At 43.9% G+C, this 13,957-nt stretch overlaps 1 protein-coding gene across 1 annotated transcript in view; it reads left to right on the forward strand.

Moving 5' to 3' along the window:
• Positions 1-13,957, forward strand: part of babam2 (BRISC and BRCA1 A complex member 2) — a 56,242-nt gene that overhangs the window by 4,315 nt on the left and 37,970 nt on the right. The window contains exons 4-6 of the mRNA XM_056590117.1: positions 917-1,011; positions 10,187-10,381; positions 10,697-10,771. Coding sequence (XP_056446092.1) covers positions 917-1,011; positions 10,187-10,381; positions 10,697-10,771 — 365 coding nt within the window. The remainder of the gene's footprint in view (positions 1-916; positions 1,012-10,186; positions 10,382-10,696; positions 10,772-13,957) is intronic.

Genomic DNA, 13,957 nt, shown 5'->3' on the forward strand with positions numbered 1-13,957 from the left:
TAGAATTGTTTTAGAACAGGTAAACATGGTTATCTCTGCCATCCAGAATTTTCTGAATACTATTTTGATGTTTTGTTATTCTTCCTGAGAAATATAGTGCTGCTCTATCACGCAAGTTAAACATGCGTTGAGCCAAGTAGACGCTGTGCTTCCCCCACAGCCTAGCCTCCCGGGTTGTTTCGTGGTGCCGGCCACCAGTCGGACCAGTGCGTGATTTAACTGATTTCCCGGCTCTTTGTAGCGGACCAGACTGCACATCCTTCCCTTCTCCTCTGCTTGACGCTCTGCCACTGGAAAAATACTGCCATATGTGTGTATGTTTGTCGCTTCTCGCTGCTTCTCACTGGCACAAAAAAGCAGAACAGAACAGCCGAGCCCAGACAGAAATAGACCGGTGTTCAGCTAATATCTGAACATTGTATGTCCCAGTCATGTTTTTCCTTGATGAGCCATTAACTGTACGTTATATGGTGCGCGATTTTGTCTCATCCCAAAGCAGGCACACTTATTCATGCCCTCCATCCCGTCGTTTCAGTTTCTTGTGTTTTGTTTGTCGTCTGGTGACAACTAAAGAGAAACAAACACTTGATTTCTACCCTCTCATTACATTGAACATAGTACATGTAATTGGACTTGGAAACTTCTTTGAGGCTGGCTTCATAGTAGATGTTGGGGTTTGGGCTGTGTTGCAAGAGGCCAGCTCTCTAAAAGATTCCCAGGTCTCCACATTGTTCATCAGAAACAGAACTTGATTTTCTACCCAGAAGCATAATGAAGTCCACATTATTTGAGGTCACTTAATTGTTGCTGTATTTTTATTTTCTGTCTATGCCTTTATTGCAGCAGTGCGATGAAATGTATGACTTTCTTTCTTTCAATGCCATGTGATTTCATGATGTTTAATTTCTTCTTCCAGGGGATATCATTTTTAACGCCCGGTATCCAGAACTACCGCCAGATTTTATTTTCGGGGAGGATGCCGAGTTTATACCCGAACCCTCAGAACTACCGGTGGGTCGCCTCTTCTTCTAACTTTTGCCTCATCCTTCATCCCCTCAGTGCCTGCTGTGTTCACCTTTGAAGGGTTAATAAGGCATGTGCAATTTCATTTTACAATATAATTGAATCATTATCATAAGTTCATTTTTTAACCCTTTCTTCTTTTCCATAAAAGCGAATACATGATCATTTTTTACATTTCCCACTTGGAAAGGCGGGTCTTTCTTCTTCTTTTATGCAATCCACTTTCCTCAGTCTTCTGCGTTGGGCAGATTTTCAAATTGCTGAACTGAACTCGTTGAGGCCAATGAGAGGAGGGAGTTCAAGTATTGCTCCATAATCGCTTGGCAAGGAAGCAAAGGGGTGCTCTGTTCACTAGAAGAAGTCACAGGTTGTACTACAGTGAACAAAGGGAAATGTGGTAATAATTGACAGTTGAATATAATAAGAAGAGAGGCTTTGTTGTGGCGCCCTGTCCTATGTGGAGTCTAATATTACCATGCCCCGAGTGATGAGCACGGTTGCTTTAAGGCGGTTCTTGCACAGTGTAGGCTCAGGCTCAGTGTTGACTTAACTTAATCACTTGTTTAGGACAGCGATGGTGGTAAGACGACTGTGAAACATGATATTGAGGTGTCATGACAAACGGAGAAACAAAGAGATCCGAGCCATTGTTTTGATTGTCCATATCGATTCCAGCTCAGACAGATTTCAGCTTTAGTAATATTTTTGGACAAAGGCAACCATCAAAGCTATAATATAGCAATGGTTTTCCCAATTTCTCAGAATAAAGTAACACAAAAATTGTTAATAAGTATCTGTAGTATAATAGTATAAAATAATAGATATTTCTTCTTTCTGAGAAATATAACTTAAAACGTGAAAGTTAACCCCCCCCCCCCCCCCACACACAGCTTGTGCGACCCCGAGAGTGGGACTCCCAGGAACAACACTTCCTCCTCGCTGGTCGTCCCTGGGCTGAGGGGCGGGGGAGAAGCCCGGCCGGGCGCTGTTTGTTTTACCAAGATGTTGCACGGGCGACGGACAAAGCTCTGTGGCTGGTTCGATTAGGCCGCTGCCACTCTGCTGTCCACAGGACTATTTTTACCCCAGCCTACCACGGAGAAGTTGAATTTCCCCGTCTGTGTCAGAGTCTGGGAGACGGGAGGCTAGTATTGCTCACTGTCTCATCATTCCAGCTGTGCCCATAAGGGGAAGTACCTGGGCTCAGCCGCCCCTCGGCTGTGCTGTGGTTCTGTTTGTTTTCCCTCTTTTGTACTCACTTTGACTAGTTACACATTTAAGAACATTAATTTATGCCCCCAACAATCTTCCCAGTGAGGTAAGGTAAACTGGTTAAGAGCGGTACACAATTAGCCAGTAGTAATAGTGTGCAGATTGTAGACCTTTTTTCTTTAGCTACCCTAATACAACTTTTTCTTTCCTTTTTAACTTTTTTCGTTTACACAACACCCTTTTTGGGGTTAAAATTAGGTGAAACAAACAAAAAATTGATTACATTTTAAACGCTGTTTAACGCTTTAACGCTGGCTTTTTCTATCCAAAGGGGTTAACATTAGGCTAATTTTAGCTGCTCTCCCAATGCCTAGTAAAATTCCTCATGTCTCAGCAACATGTTCATCTTGTTTACAGCCAGCCAAGGGTATCATCAGCCCTCTCTCTTTCGCCATGTGTTGTTTTTGTGTTTTTTGCACTGTCCAATCAAGGAACAGTCCTGCTGCCACTAGTTATTCCTGTGACTGCTCAAGACAAAGACCTATTTCCCTGTTTAAAAAAAAAAAAAATCGGCAATATCTAACTCATGGCAGAAATTAATGTGATATAATATCTTCATAGTTTAATTGAAAGAAATATATTTATTTAGACGTAAATGCATGTGACAATTTATATTGCAGCAAACCAAGTTGCTATTCATGAAGTATAATGATAGATGTTGAATTTCAAATCATGTAGAGGAGAGAAAAGGAAAAGGAGAGAAAAGATGAAGCCCTGTTTGGTTCTTCTGGAAGTACAACTCTAAGGTGATTAAACATACTTACTGTTAATAGCGTGCCCTGTGGTCAGGCACTAGGAAAGCCACGAGGAGCACAAATAACCTCTTTAAAAGCACAGACCTTCCATGAGCCATGGAATACAGCACACAGTTCCTCACAGCTCTATTGAGGGTCCACGTGGTACCGCTGCAGATGTCTCCGTGGGTTGAAGGCCCAGGGCCTACACACATAGGATTAATGAACATTAAGGCCCAATCCCATTTCTACCCCTAACCCCTTCCCCTTACCCCTCTCCCTTGTTTTGAAGGGATAAGGGGAAGGGGGAAGGGTTAGAAATGGGATTGGGCCTTAGGCCCAATCCCATTTCTTACCCCTTCCCCTTCCCCTTTCCCCTTACCCCTTCAAATCAAGGGGGAAGGGGTAAGGGGTAGAAATGGGATTGGGCCTAAGAGTGACTCGGACCGGCCTCCAAGGCTCTGCTCAACCTCAGATCACTTTGAAATGTGTCGGGCTCCGCTTCAGTTGTTCTTGATTGGTCTCATAAAACGTGAGAAGCGGGAACAATTGCCACAGAAGAAAAAAAGTGCTAGTCAGGCAGCTTTATTTTGGGATGAGAAGGAGTCTTTGTCATTTTAAGGTTGGAAATAACCTCTTAAACGCCAGACGATGGCCCCTTTAACTTCAGCCGTCACTGTGGCCACACTTGTAGTCGTGTATCCTGAAGCTTTAATTGACCCAAGGAGACGACTGAAAAGCGACGTGGTATATATAAGGACAGCCCGGGGAATAGCATTCTGAAACACTTTAACAATCTTCTTTGTTTCCTGTTAGCTATGGGATGTGTGACATGGGCTTTACCGTCAGAGACTGTAAACTTTTCAGGCAAGAAGCCATTAAGATGAAGGGGGGGGGGGGGGGGTGTGTGTGTGTGTGTGTGTGTGTGTGTGTGTGTGTGTGTGTGTGTGTGTGTGTTGTGTGTGAGATAAAGCCTAATTTGCATGTTCGGAGTGAATCATTTTGTGTGCTGTTCCATGTATTGGTAAGTGGGGTTTTGGAAGGTGGCAGTTACTTTGGTTGACGTCTGTGTTTCCTGTCTGAATAGATTGCTGACCCTATTTAGTTAGCAGTATTTCTCCCTATTAGTGTTACTATGCATGATCAGGTTCCATACATTCTTTTGGGGGTTATATTTGTCTTTATACATACACATTCTTGACTCTTACTCAATCACAGGTGGGAGGTCAAATGAGGCTGCTTGGGGTTTTGGCTCCTTGAGTTTGTATCATGGCGATACGATCGTCAGCATGCCCACTCCCTTTTTCCAAGTATAACATTCCGTCTGGCCAGACGGTCGATGCCATGGTCCGTTAGACTAGAACTAGCCCATTGTTTGACATGGTGAGCGAGGAAGGCTGGACGAGCCCATGAGCGTAGCTGCAGCTAGCAGCCAGGTGTGGGCTGGAAACTGACAGGTCAGGATAGGAGCCACTGGGAGGGGACTGGGAGCATGGGGGAGGAAAAGGCTGGGGCTGGGTGGAATGTGTAAGACGGTTTGCTAACTCTGCGATTGCATCACATCGACTCATTCATCGTTGCTCACTTTATCTTGTTGTTGGTTTTTGTTCCCCTTCTTTCCAATGTCTAGTAAAGAATGACTCACCCTTACATTAACAGGGTTTTGCCAATTACCCTTTGACCTTTTGACCACATGGATTATTTTTTGGTGGGTTTAGCTACCAGAACCTTCTTATAAAGGTTATTGATAGGTAAAACGAGGCGAATACAACTATAAGTGCAGCTCATTAAAACCAAAGCACACTGTTTCCCCATTTTAACACTGAAACCTTTTTTTATTTTTTATTATTTCCCTTCAAATTATGTATCGCAGTCAAACGTACAGAAATTGCCGCCATTGGACACGCAATGTCGGTGCTCCCTTTACGGTGGACGGCCATAGAATAGTGTGTGCTACTGGAGGGTGCATGAGCTCTATTATCCCAAATTGCCCCTTGCGTGCTCCTATTATTTGGATGGTCTTCTTTTCCCCCTCTTTGTCTGTAATGTATCATTTTTCTGGTCTAGACTTGTCCTGACCTCCACTTAGGCCGTAAACCACATTTTGGGAGTTTCCCGTGTGTCTGTGTATACGCGTGTGCGTGCATGTGCACGTGGCCGTGTGTTTGTTAAAGCCAGGGGTTCAACTGGGTCTCCGAGGCCTCAGAAAAATGCAACATCAACATGTTCCCGCTTATCCAAACTTTCTGGAACAGAAGCAAGCACTGTCTAGTTTTTCACTGGAAATTCCAGATTATTTTCCCTAGTGTCGCATTCTGTGTAGGTGTTGTGAGCTGATTCACCTGTACAGTCAGCAAGTTCAGCAGAACTCTGCTGCATGCGAGTGCTCTTACCCATTTAGATGAGTAATCACTGAATGTATAACAATAATAATAATAATAATAATAATGATGATGGTATTGTTTTCTCCGCTATATTTCATCTTGTCAAGGGGCACATTGTTTCCACTAATATGCCAGCTACTTCAGATGTCTAGTTTATAGCAACCATTAAATTGCCCATTAAAATACTCAATCGCCCACTAGAAGACAAATTTACGATGGGTACTGTGGGACTAGAGCCAGGATGCATGCATTGTGTGTTCTTCTGGGCTGTTGCAAAACGTACATTTTGTATTCTTTCGCAACCAGATCAACATCAAAGTGACCTTGCAGGGGAATTGCTTCCAACAGGATATGCGCTGCTTATCTTCCTGTTTTTTCTTTCCACCTCCGTCCAATGATTTCTGCAAATTCAGATTACACTCTGCAACACGTCAAATACACAAGATTGTGCTTTCACGTTGAATTCAGTGCTGCAGGTGCTGGTGTTCTTTTCAACAATTTAAGTTCCTACCAATGCTGTATAATTTTGTCTGCTACCGTAGCCTATGCATGCTTACTTATTTCCTAACCCATGTTTGACTGCAACTCCTCAAAGAAGCTGCAGTCTCACACACTGATTCACTTTCAATTTGCTGCTTGGTGAAACCCAAGTCTGTGGCTGCCAGGGCCCAGCGCTTCCTATCTGCCAGTCCAACTCGTCCCCTGTTGCCGCCGTAACAATGGACCTCAGATGGCCTGTAAAGGGTTAGGCCGACCTGGGCATAGCGTACCAACTGTTGCTCGCACTTCCTTCCTGCTCCAGGGGAATAATGAGTTCCAGCTTTTATTAGAGTGTGTTATTGGCATACTTCATGGACGGGTTTGCTTTTAGTGGACAAGCCATTGTTTGTGTCCAAAAAATGTTGGAAGGGAAGAAAAAAAAAAAAAAAAAAGTGTTCAAGAAATTCTGAGAGAGTGGCCAAGACCAACTGGCTGCATAACCAGCTCTCCCAGTGCAGGGGCAGTGGGCAAAAGCAGTGGCCAAACCATCACAATTAATTAAAAACTAAACAAATGGTTTTCTTCAACAAGTTGTTCCATGTTGGACCCGAGAGCTACACGGTTTGCATGGCATTAAACACTAAGAGATGAGAATGCCAAGTATCTTCAACACATGACAAGAGCAATTTAGTGTGATCTTAGACTTGGCAGTCTCTGAGGCAAAATAGGGCGTGAGCCCACACTAGAATTAGGGACTCAGAGATTAATTTAATACGCAAGTTTTTTAATGCCTCACATTTTCAAGTCTACAGCGGTTTATCGGATCAGGTTGCCAGTATCTATAAAAATCACATTAAAGACATTTAAAACGAACATCTTCTTTTGGCCTATATAGTTATCTTACATTTACACATGCCAGCCCCTTTCTCGTTGGCCTTGTATTCATGTTGGTATGAACATGGTTCAGACGGATGGCACAGAAAGCGGTCGTTCTGTCTGTCGCCTGGGTTGGTTCAGTGTGAGGTGTCCAATTCAGGTGTACGTCTTGAGGAAAAGACAGGTGTTATTTTGTCATTTCTTTGCGATTTACGACTTATTTACGTAATATTGACAAGACAAGGTGTAATATGACAAGACATCTGTCTTTTCCAGATTACACCTTGTGCTCCATTTAAATGAATGGAACGGAGTTAAAACCCTAATGTACAATGAATGTTGAGCTATAGATCATAGCCATTCGCACAACTGTTTTCCTGCAATTTAATTTAATTGATCGATTAGGGGATATATGGATGTGGCAGAGAGGGAGAGTTTGCCTCTGATACTGGTTCTTAAAGGTCATCAGTTGAATAACGGTATCTGTGAAGCTATTTATGACCTTTTTTATTAGCTTCTCATGAGCTTGGACACTAAAATTGCACGATTAATCCTATTTAATGCTTTTGTAGCCTTGATATTAAATCATAATGTGATTAGGTAATGCGATTATGAATTGCTCTCCATAAATGCATGTCCCCTATTTTCAGACCTGGAAGGTATCTGTGGCCTATCTATATAATAGCGGTTGCAAAAGCCAAGTTGAGGCTTAATAATTTGACACACAGGTTTAACCGGTAGATCTTACCGTGGCAAAATAATCGGATTATAAGGCCCAAATAAAGCCAGTAAATATCAGTGATATGACATCGCCTTTATCCCATTTAATAATAGTAGTGTAGCAAAAACATGTTGAATCAACATTGCATTTAAAGAAGCTCCATGTGTGTTCCTGGACGTATTCAAATATTGCCAGGTCTGAAATAGTCTATGTCCTTCCCTATACTTACGCCCAGTGTCTTACTGCCATTTTTCATCCTTCCTTTTCTCCCCATCCCTGCAAATTTACAAAAACTAGGTTTGACTATAATTGTGGATAGTTATGACAGTACACAGGATGTAAACGATAACACAAATAAAACAAAGCAATTCTGATAGATTAAGGATGAACATTGCAGTGTCGAGTCCAGTATCGAAAATATCGATACAAATTGATCAGAGCATATACATCCATGTGGTTTCAGAATCTGTACACTAACTGTGTAACCTGAACGTTGCTACGTGGTTCAGTGCTCTTTATACCTAAAGTGTGACCTGCTATTGGTGCCTTCGCGTTTCCTTGTGTTGTCATAGGAGCCGTTAACAATTGCCATGGTTTATACTGAAGATGAGGCATGTCAATGAATAAATGAAAGGTATATTTGTTTCAGTTGTGCCCACGTTGGCCGTCTCTAGTGTCTGACAGCCAGGCACCGACGCCCTTAATCGCCAGCCGTAATTCAAACCCAAACGTCTCCCCCGATCAATAGTGGTGCTTTACATGCACACGCGTTCCTTCGGCCTTGGCCTACTTGTCTGAGCTCAACGGCTCATCTCCGCTGCTGCCCGGCATTTGTGTTCATACCGCATCATGCCGCCTCCTCCTCCTCCTCCTCCTCCTCCTGCCCTAACCAGCCCTCTCCTTTCTCCTCAGCCGAGTTTCAATGATCCTTTATGTCATAACCCTGACACGGCACTTCCTCAGTCTCTGTGCTCGGTTTCAGATCGCCCATGTCCCCGGGGCGGCCTGCTGCCTCTTTTGGACAATGCCCGTCCTTGTTTGACTCTGTATTCCACCCCCCATCCCCCACCCCTCATCACACACATAAATATACACACACACACAGACCATGTCGGGATTCCCGGTATTACTGGTAGCCGCTGCCCATGGAGCCACTGAGGTCAGTGGCTCCATGTGTCCAGCCCTTGCCATCTTGCTTCCTTCTCCAATGGCCGGAAAAGAGGGGAGGGGGAGGGTGTGGGTGTGGGTGTGTGTGGGTGTGTGTGTGTGAGCAACAAACAATACAGTCTTTCTATGTTGGGCTATTACAGACCAGCGAGGAGGACAAAGGCAGACAGACAGTGGTACAAGTTGATGCAAGTCCAAGGCACGTCCCGTGCTTCTTCCACCTGTGTTGTGTGTGCGTGCGTTCGCATTAATTGAGCTGATGGGCGGTGTAGATCATTTCTAAATAACTACTCCTTGAACTAACACTGCCTCACGCACACATACAGAGCTGAATCCACACGGTTCCCAGGCTACGGTGCTTTATTTTGTTTTATTACTGGATTCCCTCCTAGGTTCAATTTCCAAGCAAGTAGTTTACAACAACAGCATGTAGGCCAACAAGTGTTGCGTGTCCAAACTGGTCCCGTGTGAGTGCGTTTAGGGCCAGTTTAAGTCCTTGGTCTGACTCTGTTTCGGAATGAAACCGAGTTATGTTCGAATTGCTGTGAGGTTTTTGACTATCTCTATCAGTTCAGGATGGGCAGGTCATAATGCTTGAAATGCACACATTTCAGGGGTGAAAGTGCGCAAAGGGATAAAATCATGCTGGGGGGGGCTCCTACCAGCCACCTCACGCGCGGCGGCCCTGCCCATTGAGCGGGGCCCGCCGATTATTAGACCTGACATGTTTCCTGCAATTTTGTTTTGGCGCAGTGTTGCACGCATTAATGGACAGCTCTGAAATCCCTCGCGCATGGGCGCACCGGAGAGGAGGAAGCACGGCCGTCCACTAGAGTTAGTCCTCCTTGACGTCAGCGGTGGTCACTCATTTGTGACAGGTGGTTGCATGGGGCGGCGGTGTCGGGGAAGTGCATTTGCGGTTACCCGGTGATCCAGGTCGATTGGTTGGAGCGCTCCCTGGCGAAAAGGCCAATGAGCAGGGAGAGGGGAAATGGGGTGAACTGCACAACAGAAAATGTACACTGTTGTGTGAGTGTATTTGATATATTTCCCATTGAGTGCATGTAATTATGCTAACCCGCCGTATGCAGAATGAGTTATTTTATCAGAAACCTTGCTTCAACCTTTTCAATGGATCAGGCTTTAATTGTCCTGCCATGCTATTTTTTCTTTTGTTGATCAAAATATATATATATGCCTTTGCAGAGTATACATTGAATGAAAAATTCTCAAATATTTGTACTGCCTCCAAACCTCACGAAATAAATACACAATGCATTTCAGGGATTGTTTTAAGCCGCCCACCGCTGTTGAATACCAGACGCTGTCCTTTGCATAGCGCCCGAGTTACCTGGCTGTCTAAGCACACCGACAAGTTCCACAACATTGTTCTAAACAATTCAGAGTGAGGATAGAGCAATTAGGTTTATAGGGTTGAACAGAAAATGCGGGGAACTAAAAAATACGAAAAAGTCCCATTCCTCAAATTGCGTCTCCCTTGTTCCTCCATGACCCCCCCCTCCTTCCAGCACCTGGTCCGGTGGGACGCGGGGGACCCCGAGTGCCTGCTGCAGCTGGTCAAGGAGCTGATCCAGCAGTACCACCACTACCAGTGCCAGCGGCTCCGGGACAGCTCCAGGCTGCTGTTTGAGTACGACAGCCTGCTGGAGGAGCCCAGCTACGGCCGCAACATGGAGGTCTACGCCGGCCGCAAGAATAGCTGGGTACTGCTCCATTAAGGGTTGTTTTATTGTCAATGGACCGCTGGATGGCGGATTATTCAGGCCTGGGGGGGGGATCTGATTATAACCGCAGCAAACGAGGAAACAAAAATCGATGAAAAAAGGCTGAAAATAATTCTATGAATATTCCATACAACTATTTAATGACAATATTTCTACTAACCGTATTATTTTAACAATGATAATATGATGTGTACATCATACAAACATATCAAAGTACAGGGCAGTGTGATATATGTGCATCCATTTGTTCTCCTTTGTATTTCTGATGTTTAAGTCTTGTTCCTCTTGTTCCAGACAGGAGAGTTCTCTGCACGCTTCCTGCTCAAGATTCCTGTGGACTTCAGCAACATCCCCGTGTATCTCCTCAAGGTACCACTGACCGCCCGCCCGACCCCAGCGTTATTCACCTCATGTCACATGCTCACATGGACCGCACTCTGGGACATACCTAAACTGACGTGTCTAGTCTACCTATAATAATCATGTCTATGTGTGTGTGTGTGTATATATATATATATATATTAATGTATAAATCTATATCGATAGATAGCCACCTCCTCCTAAATGTGCAAATGTAAATATACGTATATATGTATGTGTGTGTGTGTATATATAGATATATAGATATATAGATATATATATATAGATATGGATATATATATATCTCATCTTAACTGACTGCAGATTTGCTGCAGAAGAGCTGTCCTCTTTTCAGTTTTGTGTGTTTTATTTCCACTTATTACGTTCTCCACATATAATTTCCCAAGTGTCTCTTTGTGTTTGTCCACGCTAGCAACATTTGCCACCTATCGACACCAATAACGTGTCTGAAGGATGAGGAGCCTGGATTAGAGTTTGATTTCCCCTGTCAATCATAACTTGCTTAGAATTGGCTAATTGTTGCGTCTTGTTTATCAAATAATCAAATTAAGGCTGTTCTTGTATTTTTAGTCTTGTCACAAAATGGGACTCTCCAGTCAACATGTATTAAGGGTGAGAAGTGTCGCATGGTAAATGCCAAACTCGACTATGCAGATAATTAAAGAACAAATAAATGTAAACGATAGGTAAAACATGTACGCTTCGAGATCCCGTGGACTTGGAATGGGATTTGATTTGGCACGTAAAACATGTTCTAAAGGTACTTCTCCTGTGTAGCGTTGAATACAGAAAGGCTTAATGAAGTGTGTGTGTGTGTGTGTGTGTGTGTGTGTGTGTGTGTGTGTGTGTGTGTGTGTGTGTGTGTGTGTGTGTGTGTGTGTGTGTGTGTGTGTGTGTGTGTGTGTGTGTGTGTGTGTGTGTGTGGTCTGTGTGTGTGCATGCAGACTCTGGTCTCGAGGGCTGTGAGTTGACTAATCAGCAGCCCGTCACTCTCAATCTGCTCTGAGCCGCGCGCTGTCTGCAGGCTGCTTAGACCAAAGCTTGCTCTTTCTTTCTTTCTTTCTTTCTTTCTTTCTTTCTTTCTTTCTATCTTTTTATTTGTTGTAATTCATGGTGGTTATTCAAGGGGGCTTTGACTCCCCCCATGTCAGGAGTCCTGTCTGTTTACAGTGGGGAATGATTGTTAAACATAAGGGGACCAACGGTGGCCATCAGCCTCGTAGCTGTGGATGTGAATCTCATCTCTCTGTGTCTCTCTGCCAAACTCTGTCTCATAAATTAGTCGTTTTTTGTTTCCTTCCTGCTTTGCATACAGTCTCACCTCACTTTGCTTTTACCTCCTTTACTCATGTGGTACAACTGGTATAGCCTGGGTTACTGTTGTCTTTCTTTATTTAATTTGCTGCCATTTTCATCATATTTGTTTTATTTTAAGGGTGGTATTTACATGGAATTTCAGGCTTGCATGCGAGTTGCGCACACACCCTTCTTCATATCATGCTTATTGCTTCACACACACGGACACACACAGACACACACAGACACACAGAGCTAGCGAGCAATCTGGGTGGTGTATGTCAGACGGCTTATACATAGAAATTCCATAGGGGCTCGGACGAGGGAAAGGGAATGAACATGGACTCACACCTCGGACACCCACGCACCGCACAGCCAGAGTGGCTGAGAGTGGCCTGATGTCTGTATGTGCTCCAATCATTGACCGAATCAAGGTGACACTTCCAACACAATTTCTTCAATCAATGTTACTGCTGTCTTGAGCCCTTTTTTTTCTTACGCCATGCCTTCTTTCACTGTAAAACCCCCAAAAAATAGATATATCTAAACTATAAAAAATACACACACACTTATGCCAATGTACTGTACTTAAATCACACTTCTCAGAATCACTTGTCAGCTCATGATGTCCATTATTATAGCCCAGTAGTGTCAGGAATGATTATGGTTCAGGGACTTCTGCATGGCTTCTGCTTCTCGGCTGACCTCATAAGAGTTAGTGCTCTCTTTATAGATATTTGGGACGACTGTGTTGTGGGAAATCATTGCGCCTTCACTGAGATGTTCAGTGAGATGTTTCACGGACATGTTCATGGACATGCGTTGTTGCCGCCGCCGTATGGGTGGATGTAATGCAGCGTGGCCTGCTGAATGGCTGACATGCATGCCCATACAGTGCCTCATCAGTTTGCTCTGGCTTGAGTCTCAGGCTCAAGCCTTCTCAGGCTAAAGCTAGCACAAGCGCATAAAGTTCATGGACGTTCAACTTAACCCTTGATATGTCTTGGGTTTAGGTTTTGGCCATCTTTTGCTGTCTTTTTCGGTAATTCCTAGGTTGAGTGTAAAAAGCTAGGTTGAGTGTATCATGGTATATTTGTAGATATATTTTCTTGTAAACCAAATGTTTCTTGCACCTAGAGGCTATGATGTTAGTTGATGTTAGTCCCATTTTGACGTCTGTGTGTGTGTGTGTGTGTGTGTGTGTGTGTGTGTGTGTGTGTGTGTGTGTGTGTGTGTGTGTGTGTGTGTGTGTGTGTGTGTGTGTGTGTGTGTGTGTGTGTGTGTGTGTGTGAGTGTTTGTTTTGTCCTGCCTTCTCCTCTACAATAATATCCATATATTTTCCTTTCATACCGGGGCTTTTGTGAGGGGCATCTTTTTTGGTAAAGTCACCCTGCGCCAGGAAATGAAGGGAAAGGCTGTGCAGTGCAATCAAATGGATGTTTACAGCGTAATTATCTGTTTATAAAGGGCAAGTTGACCACTTGGGCTGTGGTCCATTGTCTTAACTGTTGATTGCACCCTGAACCGATTTTTATCTCCAGGCCCACTCATCTCACAATGGCCTTTGGCCTTCTGCTGCCAGATTTCACTAAAGCCCTCGGTTGTGTTTTGGTATGGGTAGGATGTTGTGATACGGTGGGTCGTTTATGTAAATGACCTCCTCTTTATGGACGTAAAAACTATAACAATACACGTTGTTTTGCAATGGAAGATATCTTTCGCATTATCAGCTTAAAACTTAAAATGGTCACTTGAAGTGACTTTGTGTATTCAGCTCTTGAAGTTGTCTTATCTATTGAGAGCCATTAATAGCAAGTGGATTAGTGTACAGCTTGCAATCTAGGTATTGCACCATTTCTGTGCAGCTATTAGTCTTA

Source organism: Gadus chalcogrammus, chromosome 5, assembly GCF_026213295.1.
Source record: "Gadus chalcogrammus isolate NIFS_2021 chromosome 5, NIFS_Gcha_1.0, whole genome shotgun sequence".
Taxonomy (NCBI): Eukaryota; Metazoa; Chordata; class Actinopteri; order Gadiformes; family Gadidae; genus Gadus; species Gadus chalcogrammus.